General features: G+C 42.0%; 1 protein-coding gene across 1 annotated transcript in view; it reads right to left on the reverse strand.

Annotated features, from left to right (window-relative positions):
• nbeab (neurobeachin b) overlaps positions 1-22,117 on the reverse strand; it is a 185,019-nt gene that overhangs the window by 93,078 nt on the left and 69,824 nt on the right. The window contains exons 15-33 of the mRNA XM_069161250.1: positions 21,339-21,401; positions 20,879-20,976; positions 20,424-20,516; positions 18,478-18,586; positions 18,306-18,387; positions 18,076-18,199; positions 16,968-17,160; positions 15,822-16,811; positions 14,717-14,934; positions 14,329-14,482; positions 13,964-13,972; positions 13,241-13,421; positions 12,246-12,373; positions 11,803-11,868; positions 11,137-11,305; positions 8,834-9,272; positions 3,831-3,988; positions 2,391-2,514; positions 515-642 (exon numbers count right to left, since the gene is read on the reverse strand). Coding sequence (XP_069017351.1) covers positions 515-642; positions 2,391-2,514; positions 3,831-3,988; positions 8,834-9,272; positions 11,137-11,305; positions 11,803-11,868; positions 12,246-12,373; positions 13,241-13,421; positions 13,964-13,972; positions 14,329-14,482; positions 14,717-14,934; positions 15,822-16,811; positions 16,968-17,160; positions 18,076-18,199; positions 18,306-18,387; positions 18,478-18,586; positions 20,424-20,516; positions 20,879-20,976; positions 21,339-21,401 — 3,526 coding nt within the window. The remainder of the gene's footprint in view (positions 1-514; positions 643-2,390; positions 2,515-3,830; positions 3,989-8,833; positions 9,273-11,136; positions 11,306-11,802; positions 11,869-12,245; positions 12,374-13,240; positions 13,422-13,963; positions 13,973-14,328; positions 14,483-14,716; positions 14,935-15,821; positions 16,812-16,967; positions 17,161-18,075; positions 18,200-18,305; positions 18,388-18,477; positions 18,587-20,423; positions 20,517-20,878; positions 20,977-21,338; positions 21,402-22,117) is intronic.

The raw sequence follows: 22,117 nt of genomic DNA on the forward strand, positions 1-22,117 counted from the left end.
AATAGTGCACAATAAACATTTCTCATAAGTTTACTCTGAAATAAAAAAAACAACAACATTTGACCAACCAGATAAAAATCCCCTTCCAGCATGAAGCAATGGGGTGAGCTGGAAAAGCGATCTTAGTTGTGAGAAACATTAGCACTAAAAATATCACCAGCAGGAGGCAAAGGCCACCAATTATTTCAACATTCATTTCAAAATGACATTTGTTGTGACTGTGAAACACTGATGTTTAAAAATACTACATCTAGAAATAATCCTCAATATGTGGATTGAATCATGAGGAAAACAACACACACATGCCATGAGATGAATGAAGGGGAAAGCAGACTTAATCAGACTGTGACAGACCCCCAGCTTGTGTGCAAAATAGTGACTCTCCTGTCAACACCTTCCACTGTGTATGCATCCATCACTGAGGCAGCCGGTGGAGTGGATGCAATAGAAGGGCGATGGGGACAGGACAGCACACAGAGCACTGAGAATAAAATTCACTGCACAACATCTGTACCTTCTATGAGCAACTCTTGTCCGTGGCTGCCCAGCAGGGTGCGCGACAGGAAAGGCGCAAAGTCCACAAAGATCTCTCTCAGCAGGGGCGCCACTTTCTCCAAGGCCCTTTCCAGCTTTGTAGTGATGCTGTCAAAGAGAACGCATCAAAACAGACGACACAAAATGAAATTAGACACCTAATTTGGAGCAAAAATGTATAGGGAGGTAATGTTGTGCCCGTCCATCAAGGGAAAGGCAGAAAAAGAGCAGTGAGAGCCCCACAGTCGACCCTGTGCACACAGCTAGCGTGTAGCCAGACTGCCAAGAGTCCTGGTCTGTGCAGAAGGTAGCCAACACATTTCAGAGGATGCAAACCGAGCCACATACCCATGAGAGGGCGGTTGCTATCACCAGAGATGTCAATAAGAGAAGCTTCAATGCTGTAAAAGCCATGTGAACATACATATCATCAGCTGTTTGCATCTTTGTTGTGATATGTTACCAGGCTTACACGTGAGATCACATTTGTTCAACCCTGCAGAGCGAGTTGCCTATCTTCTACACACTCACTACATGCCTTTAGTCTGACATTATCTAAGCACCTCAGGAAAACTGTGAGCTGGAGTCATGCAGCCGTACAACTCACACTGTATGCGGGCCGAGATACGGCTAATGCTGCGACATATCTCTGCGCTCCTATGTGAACACACACAGATAAAAAAAAAAAAAAAAAGGCACATGAGGAGAGCTGAAGCTCCTTTTCCCAGCTAAAATGGGCAGAAAGCAGCAGGAGGAGAAAAAAACAGAGCGAGAAGAGGGGAAGGGTTTGGTTGGGGATTTGTGCGAATGTTTCGTGTAATCTGCCTTCCAGCAACCTGGGAAAACATAGCAGAGCCATGACAGACTAGCAGAAAATGCAGGATGCAGGGGGTCTCTGTGGCTAACATAGACATCCTTGCCTAAGACACTGGCCTGCATCTCTGGAGGCTTCCTGTAATCCTGTCAGGGAGCTAAAGGGTCTGAGCTCGGGAGGAGTCACTCTACTTCACAAAAGGCACTAAATAAAGAGAAATAAAAGAAACAACAGGCGCACCTGCATCCTTTTGTTTTGTGATTTAAGGAGCGGGCTAATGAACTAATAATAAATTAGGTCAAATAATATAATATAATCATATTTATTTGTTATTTTCATCAAATTGGAAGAGGCAATCCAGCTGGGATGTTTTCTCCTCATCTAAAATACAAGTTAGGAGTCAGCAGGCTCTGCAGTGAGATAGTAGTATCATTGACTTCACAGTTACGCTAAGTGATGTCGGTTACTGCTGCCATGGCAACTGAATCTCTATTCCTCTTGCAGAACACACTGAGGCAAAGAGAGGGAGAGAGATAGAGAGAGATAGAGAGAGACCTGGGCTCTCAGCAGTCGGGGGGAGAGTAGATCTAAGGACGTCTGTCACAAACTATTAGAGCAAGAGGGGAAGATGAGTCAAGGTCACAGCCAGATATACGCACAGAAATATACATTGTACATGAAGAATTAGGCCGAACTTCGCCGCCTCTTTTTTATTGGTGGTATTTTGTTTTTAACAGCGTTGAGGAAATGCAAAAATGTCTAAATTTACCAAATCAAAAGAACCATTGTTCAGTAAAGGTGAGGATGCAGAATTTGCACAGCAGTATTCTATCAGGTAAAAGGACGCAGTGTGTTCAAAGGAAATGTAAAAGCATAAAAAAACTAAACTTTTGAACGAAAAAAAATGTTTTATTTGAAGGATAAGCTTCATACAAACAACTTTTTGTATGAGTAGATTTTATACATTAAGTGACACAATTTGAATTAGTGAGTTCAGCAACACAAGGAACACATATGGTTGAACAGAAGAGCCCTGTTGTACCTCATATTTTCTACCGTATCTTCAGGCATGGGGGCCACCGTCTGCACGGCCGGCAGATTTTTACTTGTGGCTCCGTTGACAAAACTGGAGGAAGAGGAGGTTGAGGGAGCGGCATCATTAGCTCCTGCAGGAAAACCAACAGAAGCATGCTAATGAATGCAGGGCAAAAATGAGTCTGCATATATATGTTTCTGATAATCCATAATAATTTTGCGGAAGGGTGAGGATTAATTTGGAGGGAACAAAAAAAAAATATATATTGATGGTATTTTAGTACTGCAACAGTTATGTTGTCGCAGATGAAATACAATTCTGAATTCTGAAAAAACATCTATGCTGACTGAAATTCCAGTACAGTCACATCCAGAGGCTGTAAATTCATGCGAGGGCACAAAGACTGAAATGATTGAAAGAAGACGAAGAGAGAATGGTGAGGTATTAAAACATAAATCTGGCTCCTGATCGCCAACTTCAGCACAAATTTCAACCAAGTCAAACAAATTGTGCACTTCAACTGAATCCAAGAGCCCCTCAGCTGGTTCAGTCTAATGCCAGCGGAAACATATGGAACTATTTTGTTTAGTAAATTGACTAAGATGAAGAATCAACCAACATATCTCCATCAATTATTTACACATTCCACTTTGTGTTGGTATTAAAGCCAAAATTAAGATGTCGTGACGGCAGTAATTCAAAGGTGAGCCCTGAGTCACATCTTGGCAGCATACGCCGGAGTATAAAATCTTTCTGACCGTCCTTGTGAGGTGAAAACCAGTGAGAGTGAGATCGTGGGGTCTGAGTAGGGCCTGTGGCTTTAGCTGAAAGCTCACTTTCACTTGGATACATTTCTCACATTCCTGCACAGGGTGCTCAGAGAGGAAAGCCTGAGTTGTTCTCTTTTTTTTTAATGGAGCGCATTAAAAAGGTGTTGGAGCTCCTAATGGTTCTTGGTGTTAAGTGGGTCCTTTCAGAGGCCCAGACTACACGACCCCTGAGGTGAGACCAGCTCGATGCAGCCGAGCCCCGGGAGAAGCAACGTGACAGCAGGCGGAGGGAGAAGCCGTGCAGTCGATCAGATAGCAACACAACAAAGGCAAGCTGTGTGTGCAAATTCACTACTAAAACGGTATTTGTTTTGTTGTATAATCCAAACAGTTTCAAACAGAGGAGTCAGGAGGATTCCTGGTGGCTGGGGAACAGTAGATTGTATTTGGCTGTGCACAGAGCTGACACAGACACTGAAAGGAAGGTGAAGAGGGCCATCTAGTGATCACAACGACCCCCTGCAAGAGCAGCAGGGGAAAAATACTTTGGTTCTATTCTTGGAGTGACATCAATAGACGAAGAAATAGAAAGGATCATTAAGGCAAACAAGGGCTGAAGGTAAGTATTTTAACTGAGGAAGTATACTGGACTAATCTTAGGGAACATCTGCCCTACCAGTAGTGTTGATCATGCTTTTAGGGGTCGCGGAAGCAGCAGCAAAGATGTTGGGGGTGCTGCCAGTTGTCAGGCCAGGAGAGGTGCTGCTGCAGTTTCCCAGCGTGTTTACTGCGAAGCTGCCAGGAGACGTTTTCTTCACAGGCACCATCACACTCCTGCAGGAAGCACACAGAATATGTTTCATGCACATATAAACAAAACAAAAACGATTCTTTAGAACAGTTAAAATATTGAAATGATGACATTAGAAATGAATTAAGCAGAGAAGGCCTCTTTTTCACAAGTATCATCCTTAACAGGAGAAAAAACAAAAAAACAAAGCAGAAGCAAGATATTGAACCGCTAACAGCTCCAGGGTGCAGTAGCAAGTACAAGTGAGAACTGTAAGACTTTAATTACAGTAATTGGACAGAATTATTCACATACTCTGATTTATGGTCTTGATAGAATAATACAGAATACCTCTGTGCAATCTCCACATCCTCTGCACTAAATAATCATATTCCCATGGACTATGAAAGTTGTAAGGTAGTAATGAGTGTTCATGTGTGCATGATTGTATGAGGTCGAGTACCTCATACTTTTATACTTTTATATTTATCTTATATACTATTATATTTGTTTGTTTTGTATGTGAGCTATGTTCAGGTGATCTGCATGGAAATTGCATTGCATGTAAGAATTTATATTATATTTCTAGAAAACTGCTGGACTAGAGAACTGTGAGGGAAATGCACTTTTTTTATTCCTGTGGAAATGTTATAAATGATATCAATACTGTAACAGAGAGGACATGCAAACTTGGGACTAAGGGTTGGTACTCAGACACACTGGCAAATTAGCCAACCATACAGTAGATTAGCTTTAGACTTCAAAACTTGTCCTAATAAATTTGACTTTCAGTAAAACCAGCATCGAGCACAGAGGCTTTTTCGCCCAGTTCTATACTCCATTAATTACAATTCAACTTGCAAACTTCTAATCCTCATTTATAGAAATACCCTCCAAACCAAGCAGATCAAACTAAATTCATTCACATGTTTTACTAACAAAAGGAGATCTTCATTGTCTCTTACTGCTTTCAGGCCATGTCAGCATGAGCATGCGCACACGTTATCAGGTCATTTAAAAGGTAAACGTCCTGACCTGTAAATCCATCTTTCAGCATAATGCATGCAAGGCACAGACACACACACACACACGCATACACACGCACACGCACGCACGCACGCACACACACACACACACACACACACACACACACACACACACACGCACGCACGCGCACACACACACACACACACACACAGGCAGTCGACAAACTACTATACTTTCCCTTACATCTGCTCCTGCAATCGATGGCTCCTCTGCTGAACCTCCCTGATCCTAACAAGAGACTCTCCAGGAGCCTTTTTACTGACACTTATTTGCATGGCTCAGGTGGACAAACGGACAAAGCTACAGGATTTTGTGCATGAGATTTAAGACCTTCCTTTTAGGCAGTTGCTCTATCCAGACTCAGTACATTGCACCATCTGGTGTTGTTAGAAAGTACATGCAGAGAAATACTTGCAGATTATGGTCTGTACTGTTGAGTTTTTCTATTACGTTCCTAGATGCCGCACTTTTTTTTTCAAAGAGAAACTTTGAAAGTAAAGATGCAAAAGATGGCACCAAATACCTGAAACATCACAGTAACCTGTGATAATTATACACATACACAAGTCAAGAAGGGGCCTAAAAATAACAGTGGTTTCCTGTTTATTTATAGAAGCTGCTGTACAAAACATCACATGGTGTTACAAATGAAAGGGAAATAGCTCATTAATGCAACATGTAAAGAAAAGCTTGAGGTGAAAATTACACTTGTGACCTTGTGTAACACCGGCAGAAAGCACAGACGCAGCTGTAACCCAGCAGACCTCTGTTCACATGCAATCTGACTGGCCCAGGATTCAAGATGATGCAGTGAACTTGGCCCTGGAAGAGCTCCCTGACAGGAAAGAGAAGGAAAGCTTGTCCTTATCGGGTCTGCAGTTGGCCTTTGGGTTTGTGAAGGTGCCAGATAACGTCTCGTCCAATCTCCTGCAGTTACTCTGGGTGACATAGGCCAGGCCTTTGCTCTGTCACGAGCTAAGCCTGTTGTCGTCTGAAGCAAATCCCCAGAAATCCTGCCTCAGCAAAACAACACAGACTTTTACTGTCTTTTGTTGCTGTTTTATATAAACAGTCCATCCCGTTAGTCACGTAAAACATACCAAGGGAAACAAACTGAATTGGGTCTGGATGTCTTTCCGGCTGTTTGGTAATTTATCTCTCATACTTTTTTTAAATTTGTATTATGTGCAACTGATTTCTCTCAAAACTCTCAAAGCAGCTGTTTTATCAGATGAACTACCTCTCCAGTTTTTCCTCTATGGGTAAAATAAACAAAAAGTAGATTATATTACACACTAAATGACACAGTGCTGCCTCATTGACAACCTCCTAACATGCATACAATACCAAAAATAGTAGTAAAATAAACTTAGCAGATCAAAATCAGCTCAATCATACAGCAAAAGAGAGAGAGAGAGGCAAGAGAAGCTTGAAAGCTTGCTGAAATATTTATATCTCCAGGGATACAGCTGTGCTCTGAAGAACACTGATGACAAGTATCATTTATTTAGTAGATCTTCGTACAGCTCCCCTCTGTGAAGCCTCATTGACAGATTTCAGAACATCAGTAGCATGTTTTGATTGTACCAACTGGGTGTGAATGTAATCTCGCTTTCCAAATTCATCCCTTGCTTGAATGTTGCAGCAGAAGCAGTTCTTCAGCATGGCTGGAACGTTACATTAGATCTACAGGATGTTGATAAAACATGAATCTCTTTTAATGAATAATTCATTAGCTGAGAGCTCATGAATCATGTATAGATTATCTAGTGCATATTTTATTAATAGGATTGTCTTAATTGAGTTGCGGCGAATAAAGCAAGGATTAATCTTGGGATGAATATTAATGAGGTCTGCAGCCGGGGGAGATAACTGCAATGTAAAGTCTAACCAAAGAAATGTTTCCTTTATAAATCAAAAATAAGAGCCTAATGTAATAGCGCTTTATTCGGAAATAGAAGCAGAGATACGGAGGAAATGTGCTGTAGTTACATTCCACACGCAAACTCAATAAAAAACAGTTATCGCTGCTCTCCATCATGTGAAAACTCAAATTTGAAAGGACAAATAATATCTCACAGAGCTCATTTGGAAACTTTTGAGAAAGAGGAAAGGCAGGAAGTTGAGGATTACCGAGGTATTTCTTTACTGTATTTCCATCTGGGCAGATGGAAATCTGGGTTTGGGTAGTTTGAACCCCTCCTCTCTGAGAGAGGGGCCTCTGCGACAACTGCCCCTGTGCACTCCACTTTAAGCCATTTTTCCCTCCTTCTTCTTTTTTGATGTTGTCACTCCCAATCTATTTTTGCCCTGACAGACAAATGAAAGGCATTTCCATGGCTGGCAGCTCATTTCACTGGCAGGTGGCAAACAATTAGACACAGCAAATAGAGGCTGGACGGGGAGTGACATGAAAAGCATGAGACAAAGTTGTAAATGTGGTCAGGAGGCTTTGTGTGAAAGCATTTCAAAAATAATACACTTAGCCGTGGCGACTCATTTCAGGCTGCCAGTTCCCATTAGGGCTGTGAGCGGTGAGGACGATGGCTGGCCATGGTGGGGTGCGTGGCCGCTTCTGTTCTATCTGTCATCAAAGCCCAGGAGACCCCCACCCCTCTCAGCTGTCCTCTCTGTGCATACTCCTCCATCGTTTCCCCTATTCATCAGGCTCACCTTAGCAGAGCACAGCAGCAGCATGCGTTAAGGAGAGGGGAGGCCCCATTGTTGCTCCTCACTCAATGTGTCCTCTGCCTTTTATTTGGGGTCTGAGGAGACAACATAAACTCTCACCAAATCAGTGACATCCCAAGGACAAGGGGGTTATTTTTGTTTGTTTGTGCCAAACTGACTCAAATTACTTCCAAGAAAAATTATGATTCTCAAAACCTTATCAGCCATATAGGAAACAGGGATCAGGGGAAGCTAAAGCTTGAAATCCCTGCAGGAGCAAGTTTGTAAACACCCAAATCCAGACCGATTACCATGTGGTTTTATCTAATCCAGGAATGTAAATAAACTGCAGCAGTACCACAGTGCTTCAGAGACCCTTTCAAACACAGGATTTCCTTGCTCCGGGGAACGAATACAATTCAAATGGCCTGAAATGAATAATGTGTTGCATGCTACTTAGAAACCATTAGTGGTAAACTGAAAAACTGAGATAAACCCTAAAGATTAAGATCACCATTCTGCAGTCAATCGAGAGATTGCACACACCCAGACACACCCACAGCCACACATATTTTATACCTTTACATGTCTGCTTGCTGTCCTCATAGAGATGTTCCTGCAACTTTTAGCTTTTGACTGTGACTACCAATCATGACTACTTTATATTTTTTCTGTCCATGTCAAATGAAAGTTGTATACTTAAATACAGTAGTTTGCTCTTACCAGTCACATTATAGGGTACTTTTTTTATTTTTATTTTTACTACCATTTAAGGAAACAATTGGTTTAAAGTATGTAAATCTTCTGATGGATTAGAGTGTCTTCTAATCACGGTGGATTAGAGTGTCTTCTAATCCATCAACGTCAACATTAAGTCTGCATTAATATTTGTTTGCACAGTGTTTCCAGGTCATACTCTACCCAGTGATGATAATAATGATAATGCGACTTTGATTAAAATTAATGCCGACTAAATGTTCACTGTGATGGATCGATTTTCATACTGTAAAGCAATAAATGGAATCCAATAGTTGCTGGCAATGATTGGAAAAATATGTTTAAACAAAAACAGCCAGTGTTACTGTTTTTTTTTTCTAAAATCTTCATTTATCATTTAATCAGAGCAGTGATTTTCTGCAGCAACAGACTGTGACCCACTGGCACTTCCTCACCTGTCAAAGGAGTGAAACTGCATGGGCAGCATGGCCTGGGCCTGGGCCTTGGCAGCTGGGTCTGGGTAGGACACGGGCTCCAGTCCAGCCTCCATGCCCTCCACTGGAGCTGCCACCAGGCTCTTCAAAATCTCCTTGATGTTGATGCCCTTGTTGGGCTGACTGATGCTGATGATGGAGGAGGACACTTTCAGCACCTCCACATTGGGGGATTCAGACATGGTCTCCTGGGACTTCTTCACCTCTGACGACAGTGTGGATATGAGCTCACTCATAGCACCTGGCACTCCCACCCTGTGGTTCAGGTCGGACCCGTTAAGGACGCCGGCTACCTGCTCCTCTCCGATCCCCGAGTCTGTGTGGGGAAGAGAGCTTTCTATGTGGAGGTCTTCTGACGTCACAATATAGTTCTTACCGCTTTCAAACGCTAGGGGTGTTTCTGTAGAGCACATAAACAAAACAAGGAGAGACTACAGTTAGCCTCAGAAATATATTTACACATAAATAATTCTAATAACAGTATTCTATAAAATGACCATCTTATTTCAAATCTGATTATTCATTAAACATTTTGAGTTTCATTTCCATTTTCATTATCATTTATGATCGAGTAAGTAATCATTTACAAAATTAAAAAACAATAACACATAAGAGAATAAAAAAACTCCCAAAATGATGTTTTCAATTGGAAATATTTGTCTTATGAAACGTCTTCAAACTCAAAGTTATCAGATTTTCAAAGAAATGAAAACAAATCCTGACATCTAAGCAGTAAGAAGAACCATCTACTGTTTGGTACTTTTAATAAATAAATACATTCAGAGGTTAAAATGGTAAATAATGTAATTCAATTTCTTACTCCCTCCACTTAATTGATCTAAACATCACACATGTTTATCACAATGAGCCTGTTTAGATGTTAACTTGAAATTAACATAATATCTCTCAAGGGTAGTAAGAAATGGGGATTTTAAACTAAATAATTCAATACCTGTGCATGAAACTGCATTGCAGAACTGGCTTTACAATCATAGCCAAAGTGTAAATTTAGCATGTGCAGAAAGAGCCACATGCCAGGGCAGCTTCTCAGATCTCTCTCCAGAAGCCCTGATTCTCCTGTGAGATTATCTCCCTGTTATTCTGCTTCCATGCTACAAAAATATGAATCCCCTACTTCAGCTTCCTCCTGCCTACAGCCACACTGCTCTAATGATCTGGGACATGATAAACTGTACACTGTACCTCTCTGTACACACGAGGGACTGAGTCTTAATGTGATCTGCAGCAGTGTGTTCATACAATAGAAACGGGGTCAAAACAGGAATCAACTTGACCCATTAAAATGTGTGTTGTTGCCCAGAAGCTGCAGAAGTGCCTTACTACTCAAATTCAGATTCATCCTGACCCAGTGCTTACCTAGATGCAAGGGCAGCCATTTTAATATTCATCACATGCCCCCAAACGAGGTCAGTGGGGCCTTATTTAGCCTGCAACTCGTCTGGCTTCCTGGTCCATCAGACAATCGTCTGCCACATGCTGTCTGGAAAATTCCCCCATTTTCTGGTGAAATTTATGAAGGCGGCAGTGTGCCTCTCTCCTCCCAGCAACCTCTATGATCCCATTCTCCTCTGGTGGATTGCTTGCCTAATGGCCACTGACAGATGAGGCTGAAAATAGCAAGCCTGGCTTCCACTGCCCCAAAAACCCACAGTAGTTGGCCAGAATGTCGCTGCTTTCTCATCTCTCAACTTCTCACTGCTCATCCTCTCTTTCTTCATTATCTTTAAGTTACACTTGCATATTTCCTGTGGCCTCTCCCCCCCCTCCTCTATTTACACTTCACCGTTTGTCTGAATGGAAGTTGATAAATTATGCTCACTCGTCCGCTTCATAATAGCAAGTTGGCATCGCAGCAGACATTCTGTTAAACCTCGTAGGCAGCCACTGATTTCCTTTCATGTGACTTAATGTGTGATTTATGACTTGAGGCATATACTACCTTTTATTTCAGCGAGAACGTTGATGCCTATTCAAGTTCATAACCACCATCTCCGGCACCAGTCTGTTTGCGTCCCAATTTAATTCTATGCAGTGCAATTAGCAGAGCTCATGAATAAATCATAGGTGAGCCGATGGAGTGCAGGCAGGGTATCCCTGTTATTCTACTGAATGGGCTTTTAGCTCTCACAAGCTGGCACCAGAGTAACACAACGGATTTGTGTAGATCAGGAACAGTCATCTCAGACAAAGATTAGGAGAACAGAAGAATGGATGTCAGAAAGGCAGGGCACAGCTGTCAGCACCTGTGCTGGTTGGTGAGTTGATCTCCTGACGCATGCTGCGGCTTGATTGGCTGCATATCCTGGCAGTCTCACGTTGGGGCTCGAGGATGTCGCGGTATTTGGAGACCATGAGGACAGAGATGAAGTATACCACAGCTAAAGCCAGGAACTGGGCTTGCTTACTGTCATCCTGCGGACAAGAATCACAAAACAGTCATGTCACTTTCTATTCAGAAGATTGTCGTTACACACAATCCACTGCTGCCGCTGCCTCGAATTCTTTCTTCACAGTAAATGGATCTTGCATAAAGTGTGAAAACCTTTAAAGCACTGACATATTTCTAATACTTGCTTTAAATGTTGCTTTGAAATATACTTAATAGGTTTTTGGTGTTTCACCTGTTGATTGTAAGATGTGCTGCACACCTGTTTTTTTTGGCAAATCAACTGATCCTATTTTCATCCTCGCTATCTGAAGCCAAGTCTTTGTGACAAACACACGCTTATATCACTCACACACACACACACACACACACACACACACACACACACACATACACACACACACACACACACACACACACACACACACACACACACACACACACACATACACACACACACACACACACACACACACACACACACACACACACACACACACACACACACACACAGCTCACTCACCACATCACGAAACACCACAGCGCGGAGTCGATTGATATCCACGTCCTGCAGAAGGCGATCAGGGTCCTTGATGGGAGACAGGTTACTAGGGACAGTCTCTATAGCTGTCTAAAGCAAACATATGACATGATATGACATGCTACTCTGTTTACAAAGCTCAAACTAATACCATTTTGCTATTAAGTATATTTTTACATGGCTTCAGGCAACAGAAAAAAGATAAGATTGTGGGTTTTGATACAGGTTTAGCAATGGGGTGCAGATGGCACATGGAATGGGAGAGCAGATTTTCCGTCACTATGTAGGTCACATTATGAGAGGGGGCCAAAGTGTTTTTAGAATAACATGCATTGTATAGATTACATTTTCAACTCTGAGTACAGAAATCAAAGTTTCGGTGCTGTGGACAGCTGAGACAGGTGACATGTGACATCACATCCTACCTTACTGGAAGTTACAGCATTTTGCAGCATTTCCTGAGTCTTGCTGTTGTTGGGAATAGAGGACATATTTCCCCTTTCTTTGTGCCGCTGCCTGCACTCCAGACAGTTCCTAACAGCTACACAACACACTGCACACAAACAGACACATACAAACAGTCTCTCATTATACAGTTAAATGGGAATTAACTGTTGGTAACATGCATGACCTCTTTAAAACTAATCAGTTATCTCCAATGACTATTTGTTCCAGACTGACGGAAGAGAGAGCGGAGTGAAATCAGCAGCCAGACTGATTTCACACCAAAGGCAGTGATTAGAGATTGTGCTTCTGAGAACTATCTCCCTTCCCACAGAGCACAACTTGAAGTCAACAATGAAGCAAACACAGTCTCAAAAATACACAGACCCACAGGCACCAACAGATATAGACGCAGATAGTCTCGTGCGTGGACAAAAAGAAACACACAATTTCTATGATTGCTTTGTGAGTCGAATAAATAAAATAAAAAAGCTAATTCAGAATTTTTGAGTTTATTCAAAAAAGTCCGTGATTTAGTAATTCTGAATTTATTAGATCTTTTTTTAATTTATTTTTTTACATACAATGACACATTCAAACACAGGAAGTCCTATGAGGCACAGTAATGAGAGACACAAAAAGCTGCCTGATTACACAGCACATTATTCTCTCTACTTGTTTTGAGTTCCCAATAAAATACAGTTTCATTTTTCGCTGTTGGAAACTGCAGAAAAACTCTTGAGCATACTGCAGTTTATCATACAATTACTAAAGGATTCTTAAATTAATTAGCTTTGCTGATCAAACAGTGAATTTTCAGGGATTAGAGGAATTATTAGAACGCGTGAAGAGAATGGCAGTTTTCAACTGATTTATTTTTCCGTCAACAAACATTACATAAAGATACTGTGATTCATTCACTACACCGCTGCACTGATTGCCATCAACAGCAGCAAGCACACGCTCATGATCTCACCAAGTCTGAGGCACTGACGCATCAGGCCCCCGGAAGACATGTTCTTTTCAGCCTCAATCTCACTGAAGTTTAGGGAGCTCGAGAACACCAGGACATCGACCATGACCATGAGACGGGACAGGAAAGTGATGGCCATCTCTGAGGACATGCCCTGTGTTGCCTCGATGTTCTCCATCTCAGTCTTGCAGGAGCAACAAGGGAAACATGACATATGGAACAACAAGGACACACTGTCATCGTTGGCTGTGATTAAAGCATCATTCTTTAAACAGCAACATGCAATAAAATAAGGAAAGATGGGCATATCACACATATAAATATAATTCGTGGGTACTGCTGAGTTTGGGAAAGTGGCACACAGCAGCTGCATGGGCCACTTTTATCATGTAATGGTGAGTATGGTATCTGAGAAAGCAGCGATAATATTGGAAATTCCCAAAACCGGTGGAGAGTATTATCTGAGTTCAGCTGACTATCCAGCTCCACCCTAGGTGATATCTTGTCAAATGCTTTCTGGGGCATTGAACCAAAGGAGAGAGCCACGTTTTGCTTCTATCCTTTGTGGAAACAGAGAGGTTTCCTAAAATTTCCTAAAAATCCATCTGCTCCAGTCCAGAGGGAGCATATTACATTTTCAGCTCAATCTTACGAGTCTTTAAACAAATTGGGTGTAAACAAAGCATGAAATTAGGAGAGAGATATTAAAAAAGCACAAGTACTAACCTTGGTACTCTAGAGGGCAACGAAAAAGATAAACAAAAGAAGATGATTAAAATCGATTCTAATTTAAGACTGCAAATTAAATTTGATAATTGTAATAGATTGATCAGAGCAAACAGGAATGACAAACAGGAAAGTTAATTACAAGCATAACAAATTGTGCTGAGCTAATGTCCTCAGCATTAATTGTAGCAGAGTGAAGCTGAGCAAATAAAGGCAGCTTCAATCATTATACACAGACACGTTTTATTTCCCACAGGTACACACTGTATTGCTGTTAACACCGATGACTTTAGAGCAAGCAGTTATAATAAATTACCACTAGATGGCATTATTCCCCTTCACTGAAGTCAGGGAGGTGCACTTACAGAAGGAGAGGTGGCCGCTGAGAGAAGTGGCAAAATCCCTCCGCAAGCGATAATGATGTTGTCGACCATTTGAGAGATGAGATGGATGGTGTTGTGGACGAAAATTATGTTCTCATTACTATTAACAAAGTCCATGACAGATTTGGTGGAGTGGCTCCAGAGAAAAGTGAGAAAAAACAACAACAACATTATTAGGGTCAAAATGTTTTTCACATTATACAAATCTGAGCAATGCACAGTAAGGTAAGAACAGGAGGTATAAAGAAGCCTGATGTCAAAAACAGCTATAAAACCTCGCGTTGGGAGGAGTAATCTATGTATCACTACTTGCATCAGGTTCACACTCCCTCTCTGCGTCTTTCAAGTGCACATGAATCACTTCACACACCTCCTCCAGACGTGGACGTCGCTCTCCAGTGCAAACAGCAGGTCGGTGAGCAGTCTCTGGTGCACGGCCGACCATTTGAACTCTGGGATGCGGAACATTGTTGTGCGCGGGCCGGGGCTGAACTGACGCCGCTGTTCCTCGGTCATGGGCGTCCCTCTGAAGCCAAGGTCCACACGTATGTCCCTTTCCATCTGAGTGACGAGGCGGCCATGCAGACTCTGACGGGAGATCAATTATAAATCACCAAAACAAATGGGTTTGGCATCAAATAGACAATCACTGTCTATCATGACATACTGTATTCAGGCTAGTTACTAATGCTCTTCATCTGATCATAAGCGCACCCATAATCACATATAATTCCACTGTGAATGATGAATTGTCAGTTCAGAGTCAGTCCTTGGATAATTATGTCCGACCTTGACGAACAATACAAGCTCAATGCAACCTCTAAACATAAGATGAATGAGTCAGCAAGGTGCTGCAAAAAGCCTGTTTAAAAAGCAGCTGCAATGAATTCAACATGAGCAATTACGCAACAGACTAGAGGGGTTTAAATATAAAACCTGCCTCCCACCGGCCCTCCATCAGTGACCCAGTCGAGGCAAAATAGTCTGACCTCTGAGACGGAGCTGGCTCATATGAGAAGAGGGAAGCGATGAACAAGTCCCAGGCGATGACTGCAGAATAGTGGTTGTCTTTTTCTGTCCTCCTGTTAGCTCAGCCAACTCCTCTGGCAGCCCAGTTTCCTGAGTCTCAGAGGGCCGATTCCTGATGTGCACCAGGCTTTCGTGTCCCCATAACAAGCGCAGTTGTGGAAAGTAAGACCTCTGTGGGTCTGTTTACATAGAACTGTTCACTACAGGCCAACCCATCCTGACATTGACCTTTGTCTCTCTCCCACATTCGTCCCACTCCTCATCTTCTTCTCTTTGACTTCTATTTTTCAATATTCATGATTGTCCACAGTTGTGCTTCCCTGTGGCTGAGAGCTTTAAAGTATTTTGACTGTGGTGAAATGAGTGAACCTCTTTTTTGTGTAGGATATTACTAGAAAACCTATTTTACATCAATAAACTACATGAAGATTTAGTTTCAGACTGACCTGTGTGGTGGTTGTTGTCTGAATCTTTTTCATCTCCTTGTCGTTGCCATCATCTGATCTCTCCGTGTCAGAAGTGTTGCTTGTTGCATCTACTGCACTGCTGGTCTTGCCAGCCGAGGAGTCCCGTTCAGATTCTGCTGTGGCTGTGCCCTCAGGGACCTCAGGTCCTTTGGAGGAGGTCTCAGCCTCGGTACCAGCTACAGAGCTGATCCCCTCTAGGGCTGACGGCAGTTCAAACTCATCCTTTTCCAGGATACTGGGTAAGGAGCTGCCTGTCACGTGAGCTAGAAGGCTCAGTTCATCACTAGCTCTGGTGTGGACTGGCAGCTCTGGGCTGGGCGGGACCAGAGGCTCACCTGGACTGAGATCGGCCAGTAGCTTGTCCTCCATGCTGCCTGTCGCCTTGCCAAACAGGAAGTTGTTTCTGAGGGGGATGTTGTCCTTGTCATCACCTAGTGTAATGAGAGGGGCTGCATTTTGGTCATCCATGCTGCCCTTTGGCAACAGCACACTGCTGACATTGAGCTTTTCCACAGCAGCACAATAAACATTATCCAACAGAGAATCCACCTCCACCAGTGCTCCATTCTCAGACACTGCCAAAGAGTCAGAGGACATGTCCATGTCATCCAGCTTGACCTCTGTGGCCTCCACCTTTTCAGCCTTGATGTCCACCAGGAGGTCGTGATCCTCGACGCTCACCCCGTCCACTGTCCCCCCTGTTCCTTTCAAACCCTCTTCGGGCCCCTTCCCTTCAGCCAGCAGGTTGCGCGAGTCTGCACTCTCGTAGTCTGTCTCACTCTCCGGTGTCTGGAAGTTATCGTCGATTTCTCTGATCTCAATCACACCCTGAATGCCAGAGGCCTGAGCAGATAGACCAGAGATAGTGCTGACCAAACCCTTCTTCCCTTTCTTAATATTCTCCTCCTCTTGACGCTGGTACTCTTCATACATCTTGGCCAGGTACTCTTTATGTGCCTCATATGTCACCTAATAAAAGTTAATGTTATAAACATCATTAGCCACGTATCGATGATGTAAACTGAGAAGCTACAAGAGGCATACCGGCTAAGATCAGACAGAATAAATGTCTCCCTTAACAGCAGAGGTCAGTGTTTCCTCTTTGTTGTACGGTGCAGGACTCACCTTAGAGTGGGCTATGGAGAGCGTGTCCACCCACACCCGCCACCCTCCCCACTCATACTTGATGGCGTGGTAGAGCAGAATGCGGAAGATGTTGTACATCATCTCGCTGATTTTCTGCTCTTCTGAAGTTTTAGGATTGATGTAGCCAAGTGAAAACATCCAGTCCTGCCACACGGAGCACTGAAGCAGACACCTGCATAACACATCACCAGTGTGAATTTAATAAAAGAGTTTCAGTCATTTAAGCAAATCTGTAGCTTAACTTTTGCATTTTGCCTTTATTAGACAGGAGCAGTAGAGACAGACAGGACATGTTTGGAAAATAGAGCAGTGGAAAGACGTGCAGCAAAGAATGGGAATTGACCCTGGACACAGTGCTGTATGCACCACAACCACTCCGCAACCAGGTTAGACCTTATCAAGCATTTATAATGAGTGTTGTTGGTATGATTTTGATGTAGTCCAAATGTTTATTATAATTGATTTAAAAAAAAAAAAAAAAACAGAAGCAATAAACATTCAAAAATAATTTAATGGAGTTATAATTTCTGCTTCTCCTCAACATCTTTCTTGAAGTCAAAATAACATACCAGTGTTATTTGGCATTTTGGTATTAACGTGACAGACTGTTATTAATTTGTCTATTCGTAGATTCATTTATTTGTGTATTTGGCTGCAGTATCTCACAAATAGAATGCCAAAAGTGAAAAGCAATTAAGTGCTTCTTCAATTCAACAATTTTATATGACAAAGCACTTTTGCCTTTTCATCTTAGCTAATTATGTTGTCGATGTAAGTCTGTGCTTTCCTTAGAATGATCATTTTAATTGCTGTATGGCCTACAGTGTGTGTCTGTGCATCAGAACAGAAAGATCTGATCGTGCAAAGGAAAAAGAGAGAAAGCAGGAATGAGAGCAACTGTCAGACAGTCACAGAAACATCTGCTTGAGAACACGTGCATGTCTCAAGATGATTTATCATCTATATGAGCTTGTCAGACACGGTAGACGGAGGGAATCTGAGTGTCTTTTTACTCTTTTCTTCGATACAGGAACCAGAAAGATAATTAATGGAGTGGGTGAGTAAAAGGTGGTGAAGTTCTGCTCACCGTCTGTTCTCTCGGCTGTTGCTGAACAGTTTGATCATATCTGAAAGGAAGAGCCGTCGAACCTCCATCAGCTCAGTGCTGGGGGCAGAGTTCTTCAATAAAGTTGCCACCACCTTGAGAATCACTAAACCACACGCATGCAAACAGGGATACGAGCCCATATTGTCAGTTTTACCGGATAACCAAGTACTTTGGAAAAGACAAGACTCTGTGACACAGAACGGGCTTACTTGGGTTCTGAATCTTGACAGTGGAGTCGGGCTCAGGATGGGGTTTGTGAACTACCTGTGTGCACGCCTGCTCTGTCAGAATCTGGTGCCGCAAGCAGCGAGAACACGTCAGTCAGATAAAAATCACCGCCGCGGAAATGCTGGGACATTTGAAAAGAAAATGTTTTGTTACCTCGTAAAGAGTGTTGTAGGTCGTCACAGTCACAGTGTTGGTGTGCAGCATGAGCCTCTCTCCCAGGAGAGTGAAGAGGCTGTGTGTGTGCATGATCTCCACCTTTCTCCTGTGGATAAACACACACACACACACACACACACACACACACACACACACACACAGAAATAATGGTGAAGTGCGTTGTTTAGAGCTCCCTAAGCCACCGAAAGGATCAGTGAGTGCCGTCAGCTTGCTTCCCTCTTCTCACCCACAGAGCGCCGGGCTCTGGAGACAAGTGTCAGAAACTGCCTGCTGTCATAAATTGGGGGAAATTGTGTTGGAGGTGTGTAGGATAACGAAGTTGGCCTGTCACTACGAACGGCTCCAAGATACAATGGCTGAATAGGTTCAACAGCGGGAAAACTGTTTCCACAAACAGCAAGAGGACTGCTGTCAAAATGCTAACGCGCAGCTTTTCTACTCTGCTGCCAATGGCGCAAGACAAACTGGGACTTTCCTAATAAGTTGACATTTTTTTGTATTTTGCAGAGGGTGGCAAATTGGACACTCGGGAGAAGAATCGAGTCTCTCTCAACTGTATAAATACGGAGATTTGGGAGAAAAGGGCAGACTGATGATGCATTGCAAGCTGAGCTGCAGTGTCTGGCTGTAAATGCTTTCATGAGTGTAAATCCAGACAATGTCACCCTCTTTTCCCTTGAACACACTTTAAACTATCAACTAAGATCATGAAGGCACACAGTTTATAACTATGTGCTCTGGATGTAAGCGATTCAGTGAGAAAAGATGAAACTCTGCTGTTAGAGAGATAAGATGATCAAACAACAGGATGCATATTTAACTCTAAAACTGTCATTGAAATGTCCTTTTCATTATGTTTGTTTAAACTTGTATAATTGTGGGGAGTGGTGGGAGGGCTGAGTGATATGGAAAAACACAAACATTATGATATTTTTTTTAACAAATATCTTAACATTGATACTGCAATAATATTGTCAGGGTAGTTATTGGTGCTTTTACTAAACATTTATGTTTCTTCTTTCTTTTTGGCGCATACCCACAAAAAGTTGATCTGTGCAACAAACCTCTTTATCGGATTGACTTATTACATGGAGATAGAGTAACCAATATCTAACATTACTGTGCTAACACATATAATATTACAAATTAAACTAATAATCTCACCAAAGCACTGAAGAAACATCTTTATTTATTTATGAGCAGCACTTAAACCCAAAGTGAACTAGATTCTATTAAAGCTTTTAATAGTAAGGAGACAAAATCATAAGGATATAGGCTTTTCACTTGTTCCCGAGGTCATCTAGCCGGGGCCTATACCTGCTCTATCTCTCTATTTAGCCGGCCCCAGTAACACCACACACAGCACTACGCTCATATCTTCCCCATCCATCCTTTTTTTTAATTTTTTATCTTGAGCTCTCCCGCTATAAGCGTTCTCTCTTCTCCTCTCCAATGTGCACCATACAGATGATATGCTGACAGCCTAGTGGGTAGTTTTATTATATATTTTACTCTGCAGGACAGTAACTTGGGCCTGTTCCACTCTTCTTAATGGTTTTAGGGCACAATGCCAAGAATCCAGGTGCTCTACAAAGCAGTGCACCCCTTTTTTGCAAAACTGGCATCTAGTCAAGAGGTTTTTGACTTTTCTGTGTGGCAGCAACAGACGACTCTTCTCTCTGATTGTAAAGCCTGATTTATGGTTGTATACTTTCTATGCTACTAGCTTATGTAACATTGTTAACATTTACATTGCATGGACATGGAAAGGCTAAAAACAACTAAACAGAGTAGATTACAGCATAGAAGAGACCTATTGTTTGAAAAATTTGAGGACTCATTAATCTTCAGACCTCATTATAAAAACATTTATGAACATGTGACGAGAATCTCCAACACAGCCACCAGAAGGCATTACTTACTTGTGGCCCAAATGCTTCAGGAAGTAGCCGAGGACTTTGAGGGATTGTACACGAATGCTTTCACTCTTTGCGGTCATGAGCTTGTAGATCACCCTAAAACAGAAAAAAGCAGCAAAAACTGGCAACACTACATTTTCTTGATGGAATAAAGTAGAGCTCTGTTAATGAAAAGTTAAATGAATGTCTGAATGAAAGCAGCAACCTTTTCCTCAGAACTCGCATCGTGTCAGCATTTATATTTTTTAGGATCACATGGGCTAAGATTGATCATATCACACCGTGAAATCAATGTTAATATTATTATGTTTCTCACTAAACATGTGAATCACTCATGCATCACACGGGTACACAGAAATAGCACCACCATTAGGTATTTCAGGTTATCTTGTGAAATAATCTTTTTCATTTTTGTGCTTGAACAGCAGGTAGATGGTGTTGTCCCCCGAGGAGCTTACCGTATTCCATTTTTCTGGTCAAATGCGGGAATCATGGAGGCGGGATGCTCAGACATGAGGGCTACCACCAACTGCAACACGTCATGCAGATTCTCGTCCTGCAGACAAATCAGGGGACAAAAACAACTATAGAAAAATAGAAATAGGAGCAGGTGAAGAGAGAGAATACACTTTCTGTTTTTTTTTAAGACTAAATTTATGTATCTTGCAACTGTATCACCTGCAGTTGCAGAATAAACCTGGGCTCATGGTACTCCTTACAACAATTCAAGCAGCAGTGGCTTGCTATTACACAATGCAGAGGGCACTGGCAGTCAAAATGATCTTTTCATTGAATTTGAGGGCCTCTCCTAGAACTGCAATTCTAAAGTTTACCGGTGACCTTGAAGCTGAGGGAAGAAAAGTTGCACACCAATACACGGTGTAAATTTTCTTGGAGCAGAGAAAGACTCTCACGTACCTCGTGCATTGTTAACAAATAGTTCAGGATGCTCTGTAGTTCATCCTCCTTCACACCTCGGTCCTGAAGGAATACAAAAATAAGAAAACAGAGTAATTGCATTATAAAGTTACAGCATGCGCACCAATATTCTGACAAAAAGTATCACAGTATTTCAGTCTTTCCTCCAGTTATTAGTCATTTCTGGATTAAGAACTCAACTGTTTCAATACCTTGTGTCAATTTTTATTGGTGTTCTCAGACTGGGTTTGTGAATGATGCACCTGTGTTCCTGCAGCATAACAGATTGAACAGCCTGCTTGCCTACGAAGTTTGGCCCGTTGATAACACGTCGACTCCAAGCTCTGTTTTCTATCCAGTATTAAAAATCCTCCTAGTTTTGCCATGCAATGGATAAGTATCAGCAGAAACATGGCAGGCTGGGAAGTGGGCAGCAACACGCAACAATGTCGTGTAAAACACTGAAAACCCAACCAAATCTTTAATATTTTAGTTTCATTGCAGTACTTTTATTATTGATTACTATATATTTTTTTTTTATTTTTATTTTTTAAAGAAAGAATTAGGTAATTGAATCAAAAGTAAAATGTTAAAACTGCAATTGATCTAATTTGTGAAGCTGGAACCCACAAACGTTTGGTATCTTTACATAAATGATAAATAATTATTTGAAATGATAATTTCTTAATCTTCTCTTGACTAATGAATTGACTAATGAATTCATTCCTCACTTTCAGCACAGCTGGTTTTCTGAATGTATTAAGCGAGCACACCAGTAG

This window comes from Embiotoca jacksoni, unplaced genomic scaffold (assembly GCF_022577435.1).
Source record: "Embiotoca jacksoni isolate LCO1_2020_lvr unplaced genomic scaffold, fEmbJac1.0.p SCAF_28, whole genome shotgun sequence".
Lineage (NCBI taxonomy): Eukaryota > Metazoa > Chordata > Actinopteri > Embiotocidae > Embiotoca > Embiotoca jacksoni.